General features: G+C 36.8%; 10 protein-coding genes across 10 annotated transcripts; 6 read left to right on the top strand and 4 right to left on the bottom strand.

The window, feature by feature from the left end:
• Nucleotides 1–4,480: 4,480 nt before the first annotated feature.
• B0P05DRAFT_574588 (permease family-domain-containing protein) lies at nucleotides 4,481–6,313 on the top strand (the record flags this gene model as incomplete). Its single annotated transcript, XM_051581574.1, has 2 exons — nucleotides 4,481–4,630; nucleotides 4,697–6,313. 2 exons carry the CDS (start codon nucleotides 4,481–4,483, stop codon nucleotides 6,311–6,313), a joined length of 1,767 nt encoding a protein of 588 aa, XP_051431353.1.
• Nucleotides 6,314–6,527: 214 nt separating this feature from the next.
• B0P05DRAFT_557111 (acyltransferase-domain-containing protein) lies at nucleotides 6,528–7,869 on the top strand. Its single transcript, XM_051579985.1, has 5 exons — nucleotides 6,528–6,786; nucleotides 6,842–6,988; nucleotides 7,037–7,063; nucleotides 7,114–7,140; nucleotides 7,191–7,869. Exons 1-5 carry the CDS (start codon nucleotides 6,637–6,639, stop codon nucleotides 7,734–7,736), a joined length of 897 nt encoding a protein of 298 aa, XP_051431352.1. The 5' UTR covers nucleotides 6,528–6,636; the 3' UTR covers nucleotides 7,737–7,869.
• Nucleotides 7,870–7,975: 106 nt separating this feature from the next.
• Nucleotides 7,976–9,660, top strand: B0P05DRAFT_624240 (FAD binding domain-containing protein; the record flags this gene model as incomplete). Its single annotated transcript, XM_051583457.1, has 3 exons — nucleotides 7,976–8,109; nucleotides 8,158–8,797; nucleotides 8,852–9,660. 3 exons carry the CDS (start codon nucleotides 7,976–7,978, stop codon nucleotides 9,587–9,589), a joined length of 1,512 nt encoding a protein of 503 aa, XP_051431351.1. The 3' UTR covers nucleotides 9,590–9,660.
• A 71-nt stretch (nucleotides 9,661–9,731) lies between these two features.
• Nucleotides 9,732–11,210, bottom strand: B0P05DRAFT_590619 (uncharacterized protein; the record flags this gene model as incomplete). The annotated part of the gene is made up of 5 exons (XM_051582823.1): nucleotides 9,732–9,909; nucleotides 9,957–10,777; nucleotides 10,825–10,936; nucleotides 10,990–11,070; nucleotides 11,116–11,210. 5 exons carry the CDS (start codon nucleotides 11,208–11,210, stop codon nucleotides 9,732–9,734), a joined length of 1,287 nt encoding a protein of 428 aa, XP_051431350.1.
• Nucleotides 11,211–11,492: 282 nt separating this feature from the next.
• B0P05DRAFT_249409 (uncharacterized protein) lies at nucleotides 11,493–14,214 on the top strand. Its single transcript, XM_051573333.1, has one exon. The coding sequence runs from the start codon at nucleotides 11,542–11,544 to the stop codon at nucleotides 13,975–13,977; it is 2,436 nt and encodes an 811-aa protein (XP_051431349.1). The 5' UTR covers nucleotides 11,493–11,541; the 3' UTR covers nucleotides 13,978–14,214.
• Nucleotides 14,215–15,197: 983 nt separating this feature from the next.
• On the top strand, nucleotides 15,198–15,966 carry B0P05DRAFT_557084 (uncharacterized protein). Its single transcript, XM_051579984.1, has one exon. The coding sequence runs from the start codon at nucleotides 15,269–15,271 to the stop codon at nucleotides 15,800–15,802; it is 534 nt and encodes a 177-aa protein (XP_051431348.1). The 5' UTR covers nucleotides 15,198–15,268; the 3' UTR covers nucleotides 15,803–15,966.
• Nucleotides 15,921–16,373, bottom strand: B0P05DRAFT_557083 (uncharacterized protein). The gene has a single exon (XM_051579983.1). The coding sequence runs from the start codon at nucleotides 16,239–16,241 to the stop codon at nucleotides 16,080–16,082; it is 162 nt and encodes a 53-aa protein (XP_051431347.1). The 5' UTR covers nucleotides 16,242–16,373; the 3' UTR covers nucleotides 15,921–16,079.
• Nucleotides 15,921–17,293, bottom strand: B0P05DRAFT_557082 (uncharacterized protein). The gene is made up of 3 exons (XM_051579982.1): nucleotides 17,062–17,293; nucleotides 16,687–16,941; nucleotides 15,921–16,629 (listed from the first exon to the last, which is right to left on the bottom strand). Exons 2-3 carry the CDS (start codon nucleotides 16,922–16,924, stop codon nucleotides 16,337–16,339), a joined length of 531 nt encoding a protein of 176 aa, XP_051431346.1. The 5' UTR covers nucleotides 16,925–16,941; nucleotides 17,062–17,293; the 3' UTR covers nucleotides 15,921–16,336.
• On the bottom strand, nucleotides 17,236–18,181 carry B0P05DRAFT_557074 (AAA domain-containing protein). Its single transcript, XM_051579981.1, has 2 exons — nucleotides 17,841–18,181; nucleotides 17,236–17,792 (listed from the first exon to the last, which is right to left on the bottom strand). The coding sequence occupies exons 1-2, from the start codon at nucleotides 18,009–18,011 to the stop codon at nucleotides 17,475–17,477; spliced, it is 489 nt and encodes a 162-aa protein (XP_051431345.1). The 5' UTR covers nucleotides 18,012–18,181; the 3' UTR covers nucleotides 17,236–17,474.
• On the top strand, nucleotides 18,182–19,202 carry B0P05DRAFT_557073 (uncharacterized protein). The gene has a single exon (XM_051579980.1). The coding sequence runs from the start codon at nucleotides 18,380–18,382 to the stop codon at nucleotides 19,049–19,051; it is 672 nt and encodes a 223-aa protein (XP_051431344.1). The 5' UTR covers nucleotides 18,182–18,379; the 3' UTR covers nucleotides 19,052–19,202.
• Nucleotides 19,203–19,746: the final 544 nt, after the last annotated feature.

Genomic DNA, 19,746 nt, shown 5'->3' with positions numbered 1-19,746 from the left:
AAAACGACTTATAAAAATGACCAAAAATTAATCTGATCCAAAGGGTACTACTCATGAAAATCATCAAGCTAACAACTCTTTGACCTTCTTTTTGATGTTACACAATGAAAATTAAAGCTACTGACAAGCTTGAGTACTCAAAATATGCGCCAAAAGTTCTAATTTTTTTCAGAGCATTTGGTTGCCAATTGTATTTAGAAAATGGTATGATAGAAGTAGAAAACCTTGGGAATATTTTCGCCTATTCGCTCAATATTCTATGATCAGAATAGTTGTGTTTCTTGCATCAATAGACTCAAAAAGCAAGAATCTACAACTTTTGTCACTACACCAAAGTCATACAATTGCGTCTTTATGCAGTTCCAACCAAAAGCTCGATTTCTGATCTGCTGGATAAAGAATTGAAACTGTCTACTTTTAATCTTCGCACAACAACATCAAGTATGTCATATGTCCAGTTACCTCACATTCACATTATAAAGTGCCAATATTTCGATTCCTCTATGTTCTTTGGGACTCAAAGTAGCATACATTATTTTCTATAAGCTATTAGATAACAAGCTTTATATGAATTTTATAGCAAAAACGTTCAAAAATGCTCAAAACAGGGCCTAAACAAGCCGATCTTGGATGCGCCATTACTCGACAACTACATCATCAACAGGGCTGGTTTTTTGTTTAAAACATGTTCTTTGAAATCAAGAAATTCAATGGTACCATTGGCTTGGTGTTGGAGCAATTTTGTTTTTGACCAATTGGGGGTTTGTAAAGATGAGAACAGAAAGTTGATCGAGAATTTTTGGAATGACCCAATGTAAGTCTGATCCCGCCATCCGCCTACTGGCAATTTACCATTGACAACCAACCTTTTGACTCTGAGTGGATCATTTCGGACGCAATAAGTAAGATATCGATCTCACTCAAGGTTCATTCTCTTCTTTTAGATCGAAATATTTTCTCTTCTTTTCTCCTAATCTTTAATTTATCCACGCTACACTCCTCAGCGATGTGTAGTTGAAACATATTTATTTTACATTTAATAAAATATTACACAAGAAAAAAATCTGATCCTATCGAAATTAGATAAGACAATATCCAGGTACTTTTAGCAAAAAGGAAACGATGAAAAGGGCGGCTTAATTTGAGTATTGCCTTCAGATATGCATTCAAGTTCGTGATACACTGTAATTAGTACAAAAAGCCCTTTTGAGTAGATATTGATTAGAAAATAAGTATCCATTCTTATACGATATGGAGGCTATTTGTGAATAAGATTCACTATAATACATGACACTCTTGAGGTCAGAAACAACAGTTTTAGACATGATAAACAAGGTAATAAAGGTCGGAGTCGATGCTTCATATACGGATTCTCTTTGCCTACTTAAATAAAGTCGTGAGTTAGTCAGAAAGATCTAACCGGGTGATTGATAAAAATTAAAGTTTATGGTTGATGAACAATCTTAGTAGAAGACACGTTTTCCATCAAGACTAAGAAAGACTCTAGAATAGCCGTCTCAATCCGATCTTTCTTTCCTTCACATTTATGCCTTATTTCTAAAGGAAAACTTAAAAACTCTAAACCGAAGGAGAAGCTATGAAGGATTTGGCTAATTCTGAGCGAGGTGACCAAAATTTTTGGTCGTTAACTTTTTTACGAAGGCTATTTTTTTTGAAGAGAGAGCGTATTATGAATAGTTAAAGCCCAACTTTGTTGAGATTGAACCATTAAATCAAAAGAGCACGAATGTTGTCTTGTATTGTCAAAGAAGAGAGATAAAAGCATATATGTTGTACCAGAAAACCGCAAATAAAAAGTGAAAGTAGGTTTTTTTTTTTTAAAAAAAAAGGCTCAAGCACAAAATCCATATATAAGGTATTGACAAGATGCATCATTTCTGTTTCTATAATTAGTATTCTAAGAAACCATCAAATAATCAATCGCGAGTCTTTTATTTGTTTATTCAGAACATTTTTCGCTGTAACAAATACTTAATATTCTTTGTGCAATAGATAGCTTCTGATTGTTCAAGGCTAGAGACACATAAATGTTTATGACGGTAAGTTTTTTTAATTCAATAGTAAGTATAGTCAATAATAGTTTCAATGTAAGAAACCATTTGACTCATAAGCTAGTTTTGCCAAAAATTATTGCTAGATACTATAGGTTAAGTTTCAGTCTTCATCTATACGATGTGTCATTTAAGTAAGCATGAGAGTGTACATTGCCGACAGTTACATTTCCATAGTAAGAGTTTTATACAGTGTTTCCAAGAAGTAATGTCGCAAACGTTGAAAAATTATAGTACAAAATATACAAAATGCGACATCTTGGCGCGACAACAATTTCTGGAAGAACTATACATGATGCTTTACAAGTAGCCACTCCAAAGCTTTCATTTGATGTCCCTTACGCCGTAGCATTTTCAAGTCAAGATGACATTTCTTGATAGTATTTTTTTCTCAAACTGTAGCACCATGTGCGTCTGTATTTTGGATTTCCTTCCTGATAGCCTATGCAGAATTTTTAAAATGACTATCCAGCTTGCTATCATGAGTCATCTAGATTGAAGGGCGATGATGTAAGGCCAGATCCACAAAACATAACTTTTTCTTTTGACCTTACGATAGAACTTTATTTTAGAAAGAAAACACATTTTAAACATTGTAAGACCGCACATGCATGAATACAGAAAGCTAACCAATGACCCATTGATTTTTTTATAGATTTATACAGAATTTTGTATCAATTCAAGGGAACCATTCATATAGTCCTTTGAATGATTCGGCATGGCGGCAAAATACTTTGAGTTGCTTTTTTTCATATTAATTCTCTTTTTAGTTTGTATTGTCAAGATATATAATTTGACTTTAAAGAGATAAATGTACTTTGTCTACTTGCATAAAGAAATCAAAGATTACAATAGAACAGAAAATTTAAGCAAAGACGCATAATTTATACATGTAATCAGAAACTAAAAAAAAAAAAAACAAGATCGTATGCATAAAGATGAAGTTACTAAACAATCTAAGTATGTTTTGTTTTGTTGACAAGCAGTTTGTGTCAATTACAATTGAGCTTAAAGCTATAGTACATAGTCAAAGAAAACAATAACATTGTGTTCATGTACTTGCATACTTGAGCAGCATCTATAAGCAATGCAATTTTGGAAACACATTGCTTGTCCAAAGATCTTCAAGATGAAATTTTTTCTGCAAAGTTACAAATTTTAGTGCGATCTAAAGACAATCTTTTTCAACCCGAATGACAAAACAAGAAAATGAACTCCTGTACTTTGACGCCTTTATAAACAAACGAAGGAATTAACAAATAAAGTAAATCATTAATTGCCCGCCTCCAAGGTCTCTTATGTTGTACGATAAATAAATCGGACTTGGCGTATCATAAAATGTTGTTGTTTTCTAAAGGCGTAATACATATATACGCACACATATCATACAATTCAAGAGATAATCTTTTTGGCTAAATCAGTAGTTGAGTATACTTTTAGATATCTAATTTAAAAATACAATTAATGTCACTGAGGAACATTAAAGCGGACACAAGATGATGCTTGTCACATTGAAGGAATGCTAATTATAAACCTCAATGCTTTCGATTAATAATAGCAAGCTCGGTATTTGAAAAAGGGATTCTTAAGGCAGTTTACCTTCCTTATGGAAAAGAATAGAAACAATAAATGACTGTCACTCATAAAAGGGTTGAATGCTGCAATAAGAATGAGGAAAAGAGAGATAGTGTTATACCAAATAGGTACTTTAGTATTAGGTACTTTGAAATTAAAGTTGATAAAACAAAACTGATATGAACAAATAAGATAAACCATTTTCAATATACCTTGGGTTAAGTAAGAGAAATATTAAGGTAGATATTTATATTACGTTTTCGATTTGGTCTAAAGAACTCATGTGAGAGCATTCGATCAGATAGATAACAAGTGTTTATCTTTTTTAGATTACCAAAAAAAAACTCTCTTGATATTTCCTCTCTTCAGCTCTAGTTTTCATATAATAGACTGTGAAATCACATTTGAGTCATATAGAAATGAAACAAGAATTCTGCATATTCACCTACCGATTTTGTTTTAGATCCTCTTCCATACAATGTGCACGGAGGCACTCGTATCAACCAAGCTCAGATACTGGATAAGAAAAAAGTAACACAAAATCCAAACAAAGCAAAGTAGATTTTACAAAAAATTTTAACTTGTTACTCATTTTCCTCCATCTCCTCCATCTTTTGAGACAATTGGACTCGGAGTCAAAAACTGAACCAATCCTTGGTTTGTGACATCCACCAAAACGAACAAATTCCAAGCAAAAATCATCAGTTGTATATAAACCTTCATTCGAGAATCTAATTTTATTCTTTTTTCTGATTCCTTTTCCTTTTCTTCTTTTTTCAATTATACATTTATATTCTCTAAAAAAAAGAGAAAATACCTAATTTACATTAATCATGACTTGGGCAGATACAGTTAATGATTATGTTGCCCATTCTTTTGTAGGCAAATATTTCCAATTGGACAATTCTGGTGCTCGACGTGAAAGAAAAGGCACCAAGTTTTTGACCGAAATTCGTGCTGGTTTAACTACCTTCTTTGCCATGGTAATTAAAATACAAACAAACAAAAGAATTACATACCAACACAGCAGATCAATTCGATTTTTTTAGGCTTATATTATTTCAGTTAATGCTTCTATTATTTCAGACAGTGGCGGACCTTGCGTTTGCGAAGGTACTGCTGCTGATCCTACTTGTGATACCAATGAAGCCTATATGGCTTGCGTCTATGAAGTCAAATTGGACATGATTATGTCTACCACAATTATTGCCATGATTGCTAGTGTCATGATCGGTTTCTTTGCTAATTTACCTCTTGGTATGGCCCCTGGTATGGGGTTAAACGCCTATTTTACATACACTGTCGTTGGCTATCATGGCTCCGGTAACATTAGCTACGAAACTGCCCTTGCTGCTGTATTTATCGAAGGTCTTATCTTTTTGCTTCTTTCTATTTTTGGTGTTCGACAATGGCTCGCACGTATTATTCCCATGAGTATCAAGATTGCAATGGGTTGTGGTATCGGTCTATATCTCTGCTTTATTGGTCTTCAATCGTCTGCTGGTATCGGACTTGTTGGCATGGACGCATCTACTTTGGTTGGCTTAGGCGCCTGTCCTGCTGCTGCCAAAAACTCTGACGGTGCTTGTCAATGGGGCACTATGACAAACGGCACAACCTATATGGGTATTCTCGGTTTAGTTATTATGACTATCTTGCTCATTTATCGCGTCCGTGGTGCTATCTTAATCTCTATCCTTTTCATTGCCATCACTTCTTGGCCTCGTGTCAATGCTGTCACTTATTTCCCTTACACCACTCAAGGTGACCTTATGTTTGACTTCTTCAAGAAGGTTGTTACTGTCCACCCTCTAACTCATGTTCTCGGCAAATTCAACTTTGACTTGAGCACTAAAGAAATCTGGATTGCTTTGATTACTTTCCTTTATGTCGATATCATGGATACCACTGGTACTATGTACTCCATGGCCAATTATGGTGGTTTCACTGACAAGGCTGGTGATTTTGAACATTCCACTTTTGCTTTCATGTGTGATGCTGCTTCAATTTCTATTGGTGCTTGCTTCGGTAGCTCCCCTTGTACTGCCTTTGTCGAATCTGGTGCTGGTATTGCTGAAGGTGGCCGTACTGGTATCACTGCCATTGCTGTCGGTTTTGGTTTCTTTGTCTCTATTTTCTTTTCTCCTATCTTTGCCAGTTTCCCTCCATGGTCAACCGGTCCTGCTTTGATCGTTGTTGGCTCTATGATGCTTTCAGGTGTCCGCAACATCAACTGGGATTATCCTGGTGATGCTATTCCTGCCTTTGTTACTTTGACTGTCATGCCTTTCACCTACTCCATTGCCTATGGTGTTATTGGCGGTGTCCTTTCTTACATTGCCATCAACGGTGTTATCTACCTTATTGACATCGTCTCTCGTGGTTATGTCCGTCCCGATTATTCTCAACGTGAAGACTGGTGGACTGCTGCTTTCAGTCGCTCTTTCTTACCTACTTGGATTCGTTACTTGATTGCTAAGGCTAGAGGTGAAGACTTCAACTGGCAAGAAGATGAATATGAGTTTGAAGAAGATGAACCTCAACACGTTACTGTCGATGAAGACGATCATCATGAAAAGACTACTTCTCAAGATCATATTGTAGATAACTTTCATTACATGAACGAATCTTCCAATTATCAATACGACGAAAAAGCTTATCATTAAACAACCACTCCATTTACAAACTACAAATATCCTAATTATAACTACTCATACGCTTAATAATAAAATTATATTTCATTTCATGATCTTTTTACTACTTAAAATGCAGATCAGTGGCCAGAGGCACACAATAGGAAAAAAAAAAGTGGTTCCCGACTATTCCTCATTTAGATACAGCTGCTTTTTAATTTTTTTTTTGTTTCTCTTTCACCCCCTTGTCGTTTTTATTTAATATGCATGTTATTAGAAGCATATCTGAAGCCGTTAATGCTGTGTTCTATAGTGTTTCTTTATTTGGGTAATATATAAAGACACACAGTTCTTTTATGTTGAACTCTATTTCTAGTTTAGCAGGCACTTTGAACGCGATCCAGATCACTTCCTTTATTTTAAGACCTTTCTCAGAACGCTTGCTTGTCAAGATCAACTCCAAGTTGGTTGGTGCCACTTGGAAAGCCATGCAATATTTTTTCGAAGTAAAGTAAAAAAAAATGTATTTAGCTATCAAATTTATCTTATCCTTTTTTATAGCGTCGTAAAAAAGCTCGTATTACATTCTCTGGAGACAACCTTCCTCAAAGCGAAAGCGCTCTTGTGCTATGCAACCATCAATCATGGTCAGATATTTATTTGATTCACTCAGTTGCCAACAGAAGAAGTATGCTTGACAATTGCAAAGTAAGCATATTTTGGTTTAAAAAGACATATATCTAATTGCTATCCTAGTACTTTGTTAAGGATTCTATTAAATATGTAAGTAGAGCTATAATCATCTGTATTTATTTAACTTTGATTATCTTTAGCTACCATTTTTTGGATGGGGCATGTGGGTAATGTATTGATTATCAAAAAGATGCTTTGACTGATAATACATTGGCAGTTGGCAGGCTTTATCTTTGTCAAGCGTGCATGGACAAAAGATCAAAAAAAGATTCAATCAACATTCAGTACAATCAAGCGTCTTCAAACACCAGCATGGATCATTAATTATGTCGAAGGCTCTCGTATAACACCAAAAAAGCTTTACGAATCACAAAACTTTGCCCGTGAACGTAACTATAAAGTATTAGACCATCTTCTTTTACCGCGTACAAAAGGATTTGTATGCTGTGTCAACGAGTTCAGGGGATCGCATATCAAGTATGTCTATGATTTTACGATTGCCTATCGCCACCGTACACAACTAAAGCAGTTTCATCAAGCACCTAGTATGGTGCGCATACATATTCGCTCCTTATGGCCAGAATATGAATTCCATGTGCATTGTAGACGATTTGCTATTGAAGATTTACCAGAAGATGAAAATGAGTTGGGTGAATGGTTGAGAGAAAGATGGGCTGAAAAAGATGCTATTCTAGCCACATTGAAAAGAGATTGGACGAATGGACTGGATAAACGAATTATGTGGAAAGAATCCTCCTGGTGAGGAGATTGCTATATTTTTCTTTAACTATAGAACCCTACTGCATTCTCTTACCATCATGTTTGAACATAAAACATATAGAATGACAATAATAATAAAAAAAATCATGCCATTTGACATTTACCGAGAAACTCAGATTGTATCCATATAAACAAGACTTTCTTTTTCTTTTCTTTTTTATGAAACTCATTTTTCATTTCATTTTTCTATCTATCGCTTATTACTTATATCATAGGTTCTATATGTCTTCTTCAGACCAGCAATTTAAAGTAGTTGTTGTAGTGGGTGGTGGTTTAGCGGGTCTTTCTGCAGCTATTGAAGCACATCATCAAGGCAATACTAAAGTTATTCTGGTCGAAAAAGAAAAAAATATTGGGTGAGAGAGGCATGCGATTCGTAAGACAGACACTCACCATGTCACTAGTGGTAATTCAATGAAGGCTACTTCGGGCATTAATGCCATTGAGTCCACAACAAATGACTCCCGTGAAGCATTTATTCAAGATACTCTCATGTCGGGTGCTGGTATCTCTCAGCAAGACCTTGTTAGTAAACTCGTAGATGAAAGCCAAGATGCTTTAAAATGGTTAGTAGAACAAAGTTTGGATGCCAATGGACAGCCCACGCTTGACTTATCAGTCGTTTCACGTTGCGGAGGTCACTCGCATGGTCGCACACATCGTTGCCCTCCTCTTAATGGGCGTCCTGTTCCTGTTGGCTGGAAACTAGTCGACACACTAAAGAAGAAGTTTCTTTCTTTAGAAAACCATATTGAAGTCTTGACACAGACTCGTGTGTCACAATTGTTGATGGACAACCAATCTGTATTTGGTGTACAAGTCATAAATGAAGAAGGGAAGAAGGAGACCATCAAGGCAGATGCTATTGTGTTGACAAGCGGTGGATTTGGTGGACAAACAGGAGAACGTTTGCCAGATGGAAACCAGACTTTGTTGAGCGAATTTGCGCCTCAGTTGATCAAGACGGCTACCACAAATGGACCTTGGGCTAGCGGAGATGGTGTTCGCATTGGTTTAAGTGTAGGCGCTGGCATGAGAGATATGGTACGAGTTGATGTATATATGAATTTGTGACAGATATTTAATCAAAAAAAATAGGATCAAGTACAAGTTCATCCTACAGGTTTTATTGATCCTAATGACCCTACTGCATCTACAAAGTTCTTAGCTCCTGAAGCGCTTCGAGCTTACGGCGGCGTCTTGTTGAATGGAGATGGTAAGCGATTTACGGATGAATTGACTTTACGTGATAGAGTCACAGCTGCTATTTATCACCAGAGCAGTACAATTTATCATAAGAAGAATAGTTGGATGAGCAAGGTTATACCCAAAAAGGACAATGAACGTTATGCAGCTGCTTATATGATCTTGACAGATGAGGCTGTGGATAATTTCGGTGCAAGTACATTGGGCTTTTATGCTTCTAAAGGCTTTTTCAAACAAGTGGAAGGCACAAGACAGTTAGCCGAGCTAGTAGATGTCGATGAAGTAGAATTAATATCTGAATTCAAGACATACGACGAATATGTGGGTCAAGAAAAGCAAGACATAACTGGAAAGACTGTCTTTCCTTGTCCTTTATTGAATGCCAAAACATACTGGGTGGCTCTTATAACACCTGCTGTTCATTACACTATGGGAGGATTGATGATCAATACAGATGCAGCTATCTTAAAACAAGATGAAAGAACTCTCATTCCTGGTCTTTATGGTGCAGGAGAAGTGACAGGTGGTGTCCATGGCCATAATAGACTTGCTGGCAACTCTCTTTTGGAGTGTGTTGTGTTTGGTAGAACAGCAGGACGTAATGCAGCATTGTATGCTCAACAAGATTAGTTTTTATTTACTGACAAATCTGAATGTAAATGTTCAAATGCATCAGGATCAGTAAAGAACAACGAAAACAGTTTTTTCTGTTGCTCAAATGTGATGTTACTTTCTTTATCATTGACAGCCTATTATGTGTTGTTAAGTGTGTCTATCTTTTATGGTCTAAACCTACCTTTTCAAGTTCTATTATGGCCAATTTTAGTTCATGTGTATGGAATTCAAGTTCATTTTGTAGATTTGTATATGGTTTTGGTGTCATAATCAAATCATTTGTGGAAGTTGAATGTGTAAACAGGTTTTGAGATAGCCTTTGCTTTAGATTGTTTCTATTGTAGTATGTTAATATGGTAGTGATAACAATGAACATGCTTACAATTCACTAGCAGCGTCCATATAGGATCGAACATTGTCTTGCCATTTGTTTTTTAATTCTAAATGTTGCTGTTTGAGTGTTTGTATTTGATCTAGAATAGTATCGCCATTATTCTCTTTGAAATGTACGTCTAGCAACTGTTTGATTTCTTGTATAGATTCGTCTTCTTGAACTACAGTAGGTTGAGTTGCTTCAGCCTCGAATTCTTCAGTGACCGTCTTCAACTCTTTTTCTTTGGCTACACTGCTGTCAGAGATATAAGTGATCAATTGTTGAAAAGCACGCTGTTTAATCAAGATTTTATACATGGCTTCCAAATCATTCACCAGTGCCTCCATCTTTTCAAGCTCTTTGTCTAATTCCTTCTTCTGTGAGGGGTAAACAACCTGTATTTCTGCTAATCTAGTCAAACAAGGCTGAATCATATTTTTTTCAAATGCACTCATTTCTTTAGACACTTGTTGCATTTCTTTCATGTAATTCTCTGTTTCTGATATTAAGATAGGCAACATTTTTGGCAGCCCATTTAACTTGGACCTTTCTGTATTGAGTTGTTGAATACGAGCTTCATAGCCGAGTATTTGAGCATTCAAATCAATGAGATCAAATTGGGTTGATTTGTAGTCCTTGACTAATGCATAGTGTGTATTTTTTTGATCTTGTTCTTCAAACAAATTTTGCCAATAAGCTAGTTTTGATTTTAGTTTGTTGGATAGCTCAGTATCTTTCTTCCAAAGAGGTGTATCTGAATTCAATAAAGCAGTAACATCTTTTGTGGTGGATAGAGTAAGGGAGATGGTATCTTCTATCACTTTCATGTACTACTGTCTAGGGTTATCAGAGAAGCATATGGCTCACTACAATATACCTTTTGTTGTGCCTTATCTGTATTTGTCTTTTGTGAGGCTTCTTCTTTCTCGAAATAGTCTAAGCTAGCTTGTAACTGTTCAAGTTGATCTGATAAATCTTGATAATTTGTACTAAAATAATAAGCAAATGCATACATCAATCCCTTTTTTTTTTTTTCTTTTACTTTATCAATTCGTATTGTTTATCTAATATATCTATTTGAGCTGCATAAGGATTCGGGGGTAAAGGTTTTATAGAACGCGATCTATAGACAATATAAGAAAGTGTTGTCAACAAAAAACAGTATTACTTTTGAGTAGAAGAAGAAGAGGCTTCTCTTTCCCATTCATCTTCCTCTTCATCATCTTGATCTAAATAGTATATTGATCTTTTTTTCAAGTCCATGTCTTACAAAAGAAGAAGAAGAAAAAAAAAAAAGAAATGTAATTTAACTGTCAAATATAGACGCGTTTATTCATAGGCATGCGTTTTTTTTAAGAAAAGAAAAACGTATCAGCAATTATGATAAGTGTACTTTGCAAAGTGAATAAAAAAAGAAAAGAGGATATACTGTGCTCATAGAGAGAGAGAGAGAAAGCCATTCAATAGCTTAAAAAGCAAGATAGTAGGGCTACAAGCATTCTGGACAGAAGCATATTTGAATATCAGCAAGAAAATATTTTTTTTTTGTTCTTTTTTTTGTTCTTTAGTTTTCTTTCTCTTCTTGACACATAGTATGGAGACACCAATAGAAGTATTAAGAGTAGAGCAAAGTGGTGTATCCAAGGAGCTAGCACGCTTTAGAGCATGTGATATGGAGACACGCAGTCTTTATTGCCGAGAGTGGGCTCAGTTTATTTACAAAAAGCACTTTGTCTGGAACGCCAAAACTCAAGAAGAAGTACCCGAAAATCAAACAGCAGCTACCAGTTTATCAGCGGGCAAATACCAAATCAACTTTTTACTGGAAAACGATGCTTCTGAAGAAGTTGTTAGAAAAGAACGCGCAGCACTGATGGCCAAGAAGTTTGAACAACTTCAGGAACAAAAACAAGAGAATGACAGTCTGATTAACCAAATCATAGAAGCCTGTCAGGCATGGATGACTTTGCCTAGTGGATATTCTGGTCTGCCTGACTTATTTGAACCTGTTCAGTTCAATCCTTACCCTGACAACATTCCTTTGGTTGATGATCCCAAGGATCCTTCACACCTTCTAGATCCCTTAATCATTGAACGCCAAGCACTGTGCTTACCCTCAGACTGCTTTCATTTACTCAAAAATCTGACAGGAGACATTCTTTTATCACACACCACACCTACTTGTAACCACACGCGCCCTGAATCAAAAACACCTGGCGATCTTGAGATTGACCGTACCATCTTTAACGAAAAAGCAGACACTGCTGTGAAGAAAGCATTAGCAGAACTCAAACTAGCCCTTGAACGTGCCTGGCATCCGCTTAATAGCTTTCTGGAAAAGCTAAGCGAGTTTGAAAAGAGACGTACACGATTAATGGGAAACGAATGTCAGGCAACCATTGACGATTATTTTACTTCTCAAAAGTTTGTCTCTTTTGTTGATAGTTGGCCTACAGAACAAGCTCAGTTTAAGAACAAGAAATTAACCCCTGAAGAGATTGCCAAAGTAGACAGCATTTTCGAAAATCATTTGAACCACTTTAAGACGCTTGTGCTTAATTTTATGAATGAGTTTGCGCCTGCTCATATGAAGGAAATTCACACATTGACAACAGACCTTTGGAAACTGATTGTTCCTACTATCTATGAAATGGGTGAACGCATGGCTTCTCATGAAGACCACAAAGGAACAAAGAACCCCAATGCTGCCAAAATAGGTGAATCATTGAAAGCTTTAGATGTCAACTCTTTGAAACGGATGGACTCAACTAAAGAAGTTGATATTGCTCAGGACCGCATTGTAGAATCATTGAATGTTAAAGTAGAGGAACTCTTTAAAGACATTGATAGCTTACTCAAGGCTTACAAAGAAAGCCTCCGTTCTAGCTTGAGCGGTCGTATCGAGAGACTGAACAACAAAGACATGAAAAAGAAAATCAAGAAAGTCGAAAGTGGATATTATTCTATCCGCCAGACATTCAGATATGAAGTAACAGAAAACATTTTCCCTGAATCTTTGTTCTGCAAGTTCTCGCTTGTTTGTCTTGAGCCATTGATGCAGGAAGGTGAAGTGATGGAAGCTGTGACGATTGAAAAAGAAGTCAAGCGCTTCGTTGAATCGCACAAGGATTTACTACGTCAGCGCTGTAGTTTATTGAATGATTTTGAAGATGGTGTTCAGACTGGTAGACGCGAATTAGCTGGTGTTCTCGGTAAATTGTTCTTGAAAGAAGGCATGCGTATTCAGGGTGATAACTTGGCATTAAAGAGACAAAACAATCTCTTGAAATCCATGGGTGTAAGTACAGAGGAAACGAGTACTAAGAAGAAAAAGGGTAAAAAGAAGCCAAGCCCATCAGTCAGCGGCGCTTCTACTCCTGCCACAGTTGTAGAAGAACCTCCTGCGTCTGCAAAAAAAGTGGCAGCAAAAGAAAAGGTAAAGGAAGTCTCTGCACCTTCTCCAACAAAATCTACTGTTGCTCCTAAAGAAAAAGTTCCATCCCCTTCAATTTCTACAGCAAAGAAAACTTCTGTCGCGAATGATAAGAAGGCGGCTACTCCTGTTGTCGAGAAAAAGATAGCTACTCCTCCTGCGCCAGAAAAGAAGGCTGCAGCTACTGCTCAGGAAAGGAAGGTTGCTCCGGCTGTAGCTGAAAAGAAAATAACAGCATCTGTTGCGGAGATCAAGCCCACTCCCGATACTGAAAAAAAGAAAGCTGCTTCTCCAAACGTCACTGAGACAAAAACCAAGATTGAAAAGAATACAGTGCCTTTTGCCGAAAAGAAGCTGCAAACTTCTGAAGAAAAGCCAGCTCCTGCTGTTGAAAAGAAAGCGCCCTCTAATCTTCCTCCTCCTCGACTTGAAAAGAAACCTACTACTATCACTATGAAGAAAAAGTTGTCTCCTTCTGGTTTAGAAAAGAAGCCAACTGCTGCTGTTGAAAACAAGGCACCTTCTTCTCTCCCTCCTCCTGGTCTTCAAAAGAAACCAACCGCTTCAGGTATGAATACCATAAAAAGAAACATATAATTAACTGAGGTGCATAGTTGTTGAGCAAGAACCTGTTGATGGCGTTATTGATTGGGAGACGATTCAAGCCTCTGTGTTAGCTGAAGTAAATGCTGAACAAGAATCAAAGACGAATTCTGAACCTGTTCAAGATTGGAATAGAATCAAAACTCAAGTACAACAACAACAACAACAACCCACCAAAAAGTCTGCAGAGATCAGCAGTTGGTCTGCTGTTGCTTCTGAAGGTAAAAAATGGAGCGAGCAATCACAGGTGACTAAGGAGACTACAACTGAAGCCAACACCTGGTCTGGTGCTGCTTCTAAAAGCAACAAATGGGCTAGCGTTGCTTCTGGTTCACCTACAGAGAAGCCTTTTGTTGAAAGCAGTTGGTCTTCTTCACCCAAGAAGTCTGATAACTGGTCTACCACTGCTACTACTACTACTACTACTACCACTACTGATGCTGCTGCTGATGCTGCTGATGGTTGCTCTATGAATGCTACTAATATTACTGCTACTACTGTTACAGATGCTTGGTCCACTAATGCTACTGCACCTTCTGGGAACGATTGGACTACTAAAAAAGCTTCCAAAGCTGGGAATGCATCTACTTTTGACACTACAGAAGATACTAACTTGGGCGGTTGGGGTGCACCTGCGACTACTATTGCTAGTAAGGCTGCTGCTTCTGATAAATGGTCAGCCAGTGGATGGGGAGCATCCAAAGAAACTACGGATGATTGGAAGTCTTCCTCTAAAAGTACTACTAATGACTGGAAATCTTCTTCTGAAACTACAAGTAATAACCGTGCAACCACAGACATTGTTGATGGATGGGGTTCTGAAAAAAACAGCGGCAGTAATGATTCATGGAATAAGACTTCTGACAGTTGGAAGACCGACAATCATCGAAGTGATTGGGATGCTGAAAAGAAAAAGAACAATGATTGGGGACAATCGTCCAATAGTTGGGGAAATAGAAAGACGAATACTTGGTCTAACGCAAAGAAACAAACACCCAGAAAAGCCACCAACGATACTCAAGAATGGTCCAAACCTCAACAAGAACCTGGATGGGAAGGTGCCAAATTGCCTTGGAATGATGAGCCTGTTACTGTACCATCTCGCTCTTCTGAAAAGCCTGAAGAAACCATGATGACTTCTCCTCCTGGCATTTCTGCTACCCCACCACCACCACCACCACCACCAACAGCAACAACAACAACAACAACAACAACAACAATAAATGCTGCACCCCTTAAATCGGCTGTACTACCACCTGGTTTAGCATCGGTAACAACCACAAAGATGGAAGATTTCACTATGTCTCCATCTCTTATCAAACCTATGGGCGGTCATTTACAAGAGCCTTTGCCTTCTAACATTAATGAGATGACTGCTGATATGCTGTTGTTGATTGTCAAGCATTTGCATCAGGAAAATGGCTCTTTGATTCAATCCGTTTATTCTATGCAACAAGAAATGACCATGATGACTAAGCGCTATGCTGAAATTATGGCTTTGGCTCGTGAAAGAGAGTCTCAGACGTTGGCTTTGTTTGAGAGTAGAAAACAAACAGAAATGGAAGAAGCCCGAAGATATGTTTTGCAATTGGAAGCTCGAGTGAAGCAATTGGAAAGTGGTGGTCAACAATTAGCCACAACAGCAGGATTTGGTAATCAAGACTTATTTGCTGGCTATCGTGAAGAAATGTCATCCAACAGCACTGGCCATCATCACCATCATAAGAAGAAGATGTGGTCCAAGACACCTGTTGTTCGATGCGGTAACTGTGCTGAATATGGGCATGAAAGTGCAGATTGCAAAGTAAGATTTGTATAAAAAGAAAATGATTAACTCATTTTATATTAGGCTTATTGTCGTTATTGTGGCAGTGCTGCACACTTATCTGAAGCTTGTCCTATGAATTAGATGAAATTTAATACTGTATATATACTGTACAAACTAATATAACAAAGAGTTATTTTGCTTATAAAAAAAAGGGGGGGCATTATATTTATTGTATGTGTGTGTATATATCTCTTGCAATGTGTATTTACATGTTGAAAAAAAAAATAAGGGGTTACACTGTTGTGTAATAATAAACCATAAGCTTGTTTTAGGAAACAAGAATAGAAGTGTCTTGACGATAAGTATCTGTGGATTTTGAGCCAAGCATACTGATATCTTTGTTCATGAGTTGATGGTTTTGATGTTTTAAAGAATCAATCTGAAGCTTCAGTTGTTCGTTTTCTTCTTCAACGATATTTAATCTATGCATCAACTCTTCGGTTTTCTTTTTTTGATCACTAACTTGGCCTTCTAAAGTGGTAATGTATTCTAATATAAAAAACGATTAATATAAAGAAGATTAACTCATTTTTTCTCACCTTTTCTTCTGATTCTGAAATTACGAGCTGAAATTTTGTTTCGTAACTGGCGACGTTCCTTTGAAGATAAGTTGCGAATATCAATACCATCTGTCTTGGCATATGCTTCAAGTGTCATTGGTTGTTCGCTAGATGATGATAGTGATGAAGGCGAAGGAGGACCACTTTCTTCTTCTTCTTCTTCTTCTTCTTCTTCGTCGCGTTCCATTTGAGCATCTTGTCCTGGTGTTGATTTGATCAGAGATTCTGGTGAAACAGTGTTTGATATGTTCTCAGTAGGTACGAATTCCATATGAGATACCAACATTTGTTCTCTGAACGCGAGTTCTTTTTTAGCTACTTCTATCAACTGCTTGATTTGATCTATAGGAGGCAAGGCCATCATGCTAATCTCTTTCCCAGCTTTATGTTGATAGGCTAACAAGTCCATGGCTGTTGTACCAGAGGGAAGAGATAGCATGACATTATCATCAGCAGTAGTCATTGGAGGTGAAGGTGGTAAAAACGAAGTATCAATAGGAGCAGTATGAGAATCAAACCATTCCATATCAACGATATCTTCAAAGTTCATCATATTTTTTTTTTGTTCAGGTATGTATTGATAGAAGAAAAAGTAAAAAGAAAAAGAAAAGAAAAAGGGAGAAAAAAATGAACTGTGCATTTTCTTTTTGGATCTCTTTCACTCACTCATTTACTCTCCCTTTTGTGTAGGAGTTTCAATGACCCAATTAAATAAGATTCCCTTGGGTGTATTTACTTGTTTTTTTTCTTGGTAAGGAACCAAATGCTTTGCATTTACATATTATATATGGATTTGGATACATTTCACTTATCTCAATACAACACTGGCTTTTTTGTTGGAAAATAAAGAGTAATAAGAATTATGTATACATATATATATATATATATATATATGCATAAACTACAATCAAATGTGCTACCATAAAAAAAACAACTAACCCGCCAAGTGTCAATAATATTTACGTCATTCGCCTTTTAAAAAGATAAAGTATGATAAATTTGTCAGCATGGCTTATGGTCTAGGCTTTAAAGTTTAGCCAATGGATATTTAAACGCTTCAAAGGATATTATGACAGAATGACAGCAAGACAGTGCTTAAACAATTATTCTTTATTCTCGGGTCGAACAATGGTCAACCAGCCTTCACTATCTACTACTGTTGTTGGCTTCTCGATACGATATGCTGTGCGTTCTATTAACAATGGACATGCCTCTAATCGTTCAAATATCTCATCAATGCGCTCTGTGGTACAGATAGGATCTGGGCTTGGATCCAAATAGAGAATGCGGGAGAAGCCTTCTGCTCTCTCAGGTGTAGGAGGATGATAATTCTTTACAAATCGATTTAGTACCACAATACCCTCTTGACCCGTAACGCCTGTTGGATGATCTTGTCTGGTTTGAATACGACTTCCACACTCCTAGAGAATTACTGTGAACGAAGTTTGGAAGACACATTATCATCTTACTTGTTTATCAGCAGTTAGCACAATACAATCAATCGGTATGTTGTAGTGTCGAGCAATATCGATCCAAGTTTTTCGTTGAGCACGATCAAAGTTACAGCGATCCACAACGACATTGTATTTCTTGTTGAGGAATTGTTTAGTATACATTTCACATGCCTTTCTTGATTTCATGTCGTCTTGATTAACCCTTTGCCATTCCTTTTAAGATGAGTTAATCGCAACAGAGTATGAACACTTACAGGACGGCACTGGATAATTTTATTGGATAAGGTACTTTTACCAGAACCTGGTAGCCCTACAAGCACAAGCATACGATTTGACATAACAAAAAAAAATTGTCTCCCAGTGGAAAAAAAAGGAGGGGGAAACGCTATATAGATGTTTGTTTATACGCTTGCAAGAATTGTTGTATCACGAGCCGGCTCATTTTGGAAATGATTGACAGAATGGAATGATGATGAGGCTTACATGAAGTGTATAAAACTGGGCTGGTTCTATTTTCTTTTTCTTCTTTCTTCTCTTTTTAACACATATTTACAATGATCCCTAAATTCTTGAAGCGTTTTGCTGGCAAAACAAACACACACCCTGAATATGATGATGATTGCCTGGTGGATTATGAACCTATTCATGAGAAAAGAGCATTATCAAAAGAAGCATTGGCAAAGCAACTTGAGAAGTGCAAACAGAAAATAAACACAATCAAGAGGCCTTATCCTATGGTAGAGAATGATGAACACTATCAATTGGAATACACAGAAAAGGGCAAGATTAAAAGACCTGTGTATTATGATCCATCTAAAGACACAGTTTATCATATCCCAGTGACAATTGAAGCCATTCGATCCATTATCTTGAAGCAGCATTGTCATATCACTAAGCCAGAAGAAATTGCTTGGTTTGAAGATGGTCTAAAGTGGCTATCAATGCAACAATACCAGAACAACAGTTCAAATCAATACAGATACTTCATTGAAGAAGAAAAACATTACAGTGGCTGGGACGAAAAGAAACAAATGGAAATTGAAGACTTTGAAAGAGCTTGTGAAGCATATTTTGGCATTCCTCTGGGTCTATGTCAAGACAGTTGGGCGGCAGAGTTCTTATTGACACAAGCATCAAGAGGGAAAATCTTAAGACGTGTTGCCTTAAAATCATCACTAAAAAAAGTTTCCTTTTCCTTGAAAAAGCTGTGGTGCTGTAGCATATAAAGAAATGAATGGGCTGGAATTAACCAAAGCCACGTTGTATAGTTGATTATCATCTAAATAAAGCATATTTACTTTTTTTTTCTTCTTTTTGGAATACGCCCGCCCTGTTTAATTTATTTTTTTGCATGCAGACATTGTATATTTAGTGAGGATTGTCGTGTCTATGAGAAAAAGGCCTTTTATCATAAGCCCTTTAAATATACATGGCTATCCGAGAACCTTATTTTAGAGACTATTTAGTCAATGAGCTCACTAAATAGAAACTCGCATCATGATGATGTATCATCTGATTCTAAGGGACAGTATGTAATTTGTTTTTTTTTAAGGGTAAAGTTTTTGCTCTTTTGCTTTGTTGTTTTTGCAGCAAAAATGTATCGTCAATTCCGAAGTTTCTATTTACTCTAAAGCATGTAGTAAAGAGCCAGTTTGAACTAAATTCGCTTTTGGGAAGCTTTTAAGTCTAGATTAGTATGATTCATTAAAAATAGATCATTACAATTCAAAGTGTTCCATGCTGTGTATGAGAAGAAGACCAATAGTGTTTTAAATAACATAGACAGAATGATTACATGAGCAATTAAGCGATGGTATCTTGGAATACATGTTGGCCTTTAGATACTGACAGGGGAAAGTTATGAGGTTATTCTTAGTAGCTGCTACTATATTATATAATAAAATAGATCTAACGTTGTGAT

This window comes from Gilbertella persicaria (assembly GCF_025201335.1).
Source record: "Gilbertella persicaria strain CBS 190.32 chromosome Unknown B0P05scaffold_46, whole genome shotgun sequence".
Lineage (NCBI taxonomy): Eukaryota > Fungi > Mucoromycota > Mucoromycetes > Mucorales > Choanephoraceae > Gilbertella > Gilbertella persicaria.
Note: the sequence above shows the minus strand (reverse complement) of the source record. Positions and strands in the feature narration are given on the sequence as shown.

Coding starts and splice junctions, on each gene's coding strand:
- B0P05DRAFT_557111 (XM_051579985.1), top strand. CDS start 6,637: ATGTTGAACTCTATTTCTAGTTTAGCAGGCACTTTGAACGCGATCCAG. Junction 6,989..7,036: donor GTATGCTTGACAATTGCAAA/GTAAGCATATTT, acceptor TTGCTATCCTAG/TACTTTGTTAAGGATTCTAT. Junction 7,141..7,190: donor TTTTTGGATGGGGCATGTGG/GTAATGTATTGA, acceptor ATACATTGGCAG/TTGGCAGGCTTTATCTTTGT.
- B0P05DRAFT_249409 (XM_051573333.1), top strand. CDS start 11,542: ATGGAGACACCAATAGAAGTATTAAGAGTAGAGCAAAGTGGTGTATCC.
- B0P05DRAFT_557084 (XM_051579984.1), top strand. CDS start 15,269: ATGGAAGATTTCACTATGTCTCCATCTCTTATCAAACCTATGGGCGGT.
- B0P05DRAFT_557083 (XM_051579983.1), bottom strand. CDS start 16,241: ATGCATAGATTAAATATCGTTGAAGAAGAAAACGAACAACTGAAGCTT.
- B0P05DRAFT_557082 (XM_051579982.1), bottom strand. CDS start 16,924: ATGATGAACTTTGAAGATATCGTTGATATGGAATGGTTTGATTCTCAT. Junction 16,630..16,686: donor CAAGCAGTTGATAGAAGTAG/CTAAAAAAGAAC, acceptor TGGAATTCGTAC/CTACTGAGAACATATCAAAC.
- B0P05DRAFT_557074 (XM_051579981.1), bottom strand. CDS start 18,011: ATGAAATCAAGAAAGGCATGTGAAATGTATACTAAACAATTCCTCAAC. Junction 17,793..17,840: donor TGCTAACTGCTGATAAACAA/GTAAGATGATAA, acceptor GTAATTCTCTAG/GAGTGTGGAAGTCGTATTCA.
- B0P05DRAFT_557073 (XM_051579980.1), top strand. CDS start 18,380: ATGATCCCTAAATTCTTGAAGCGTTTTGCTGGCAAAACAAACACACAC.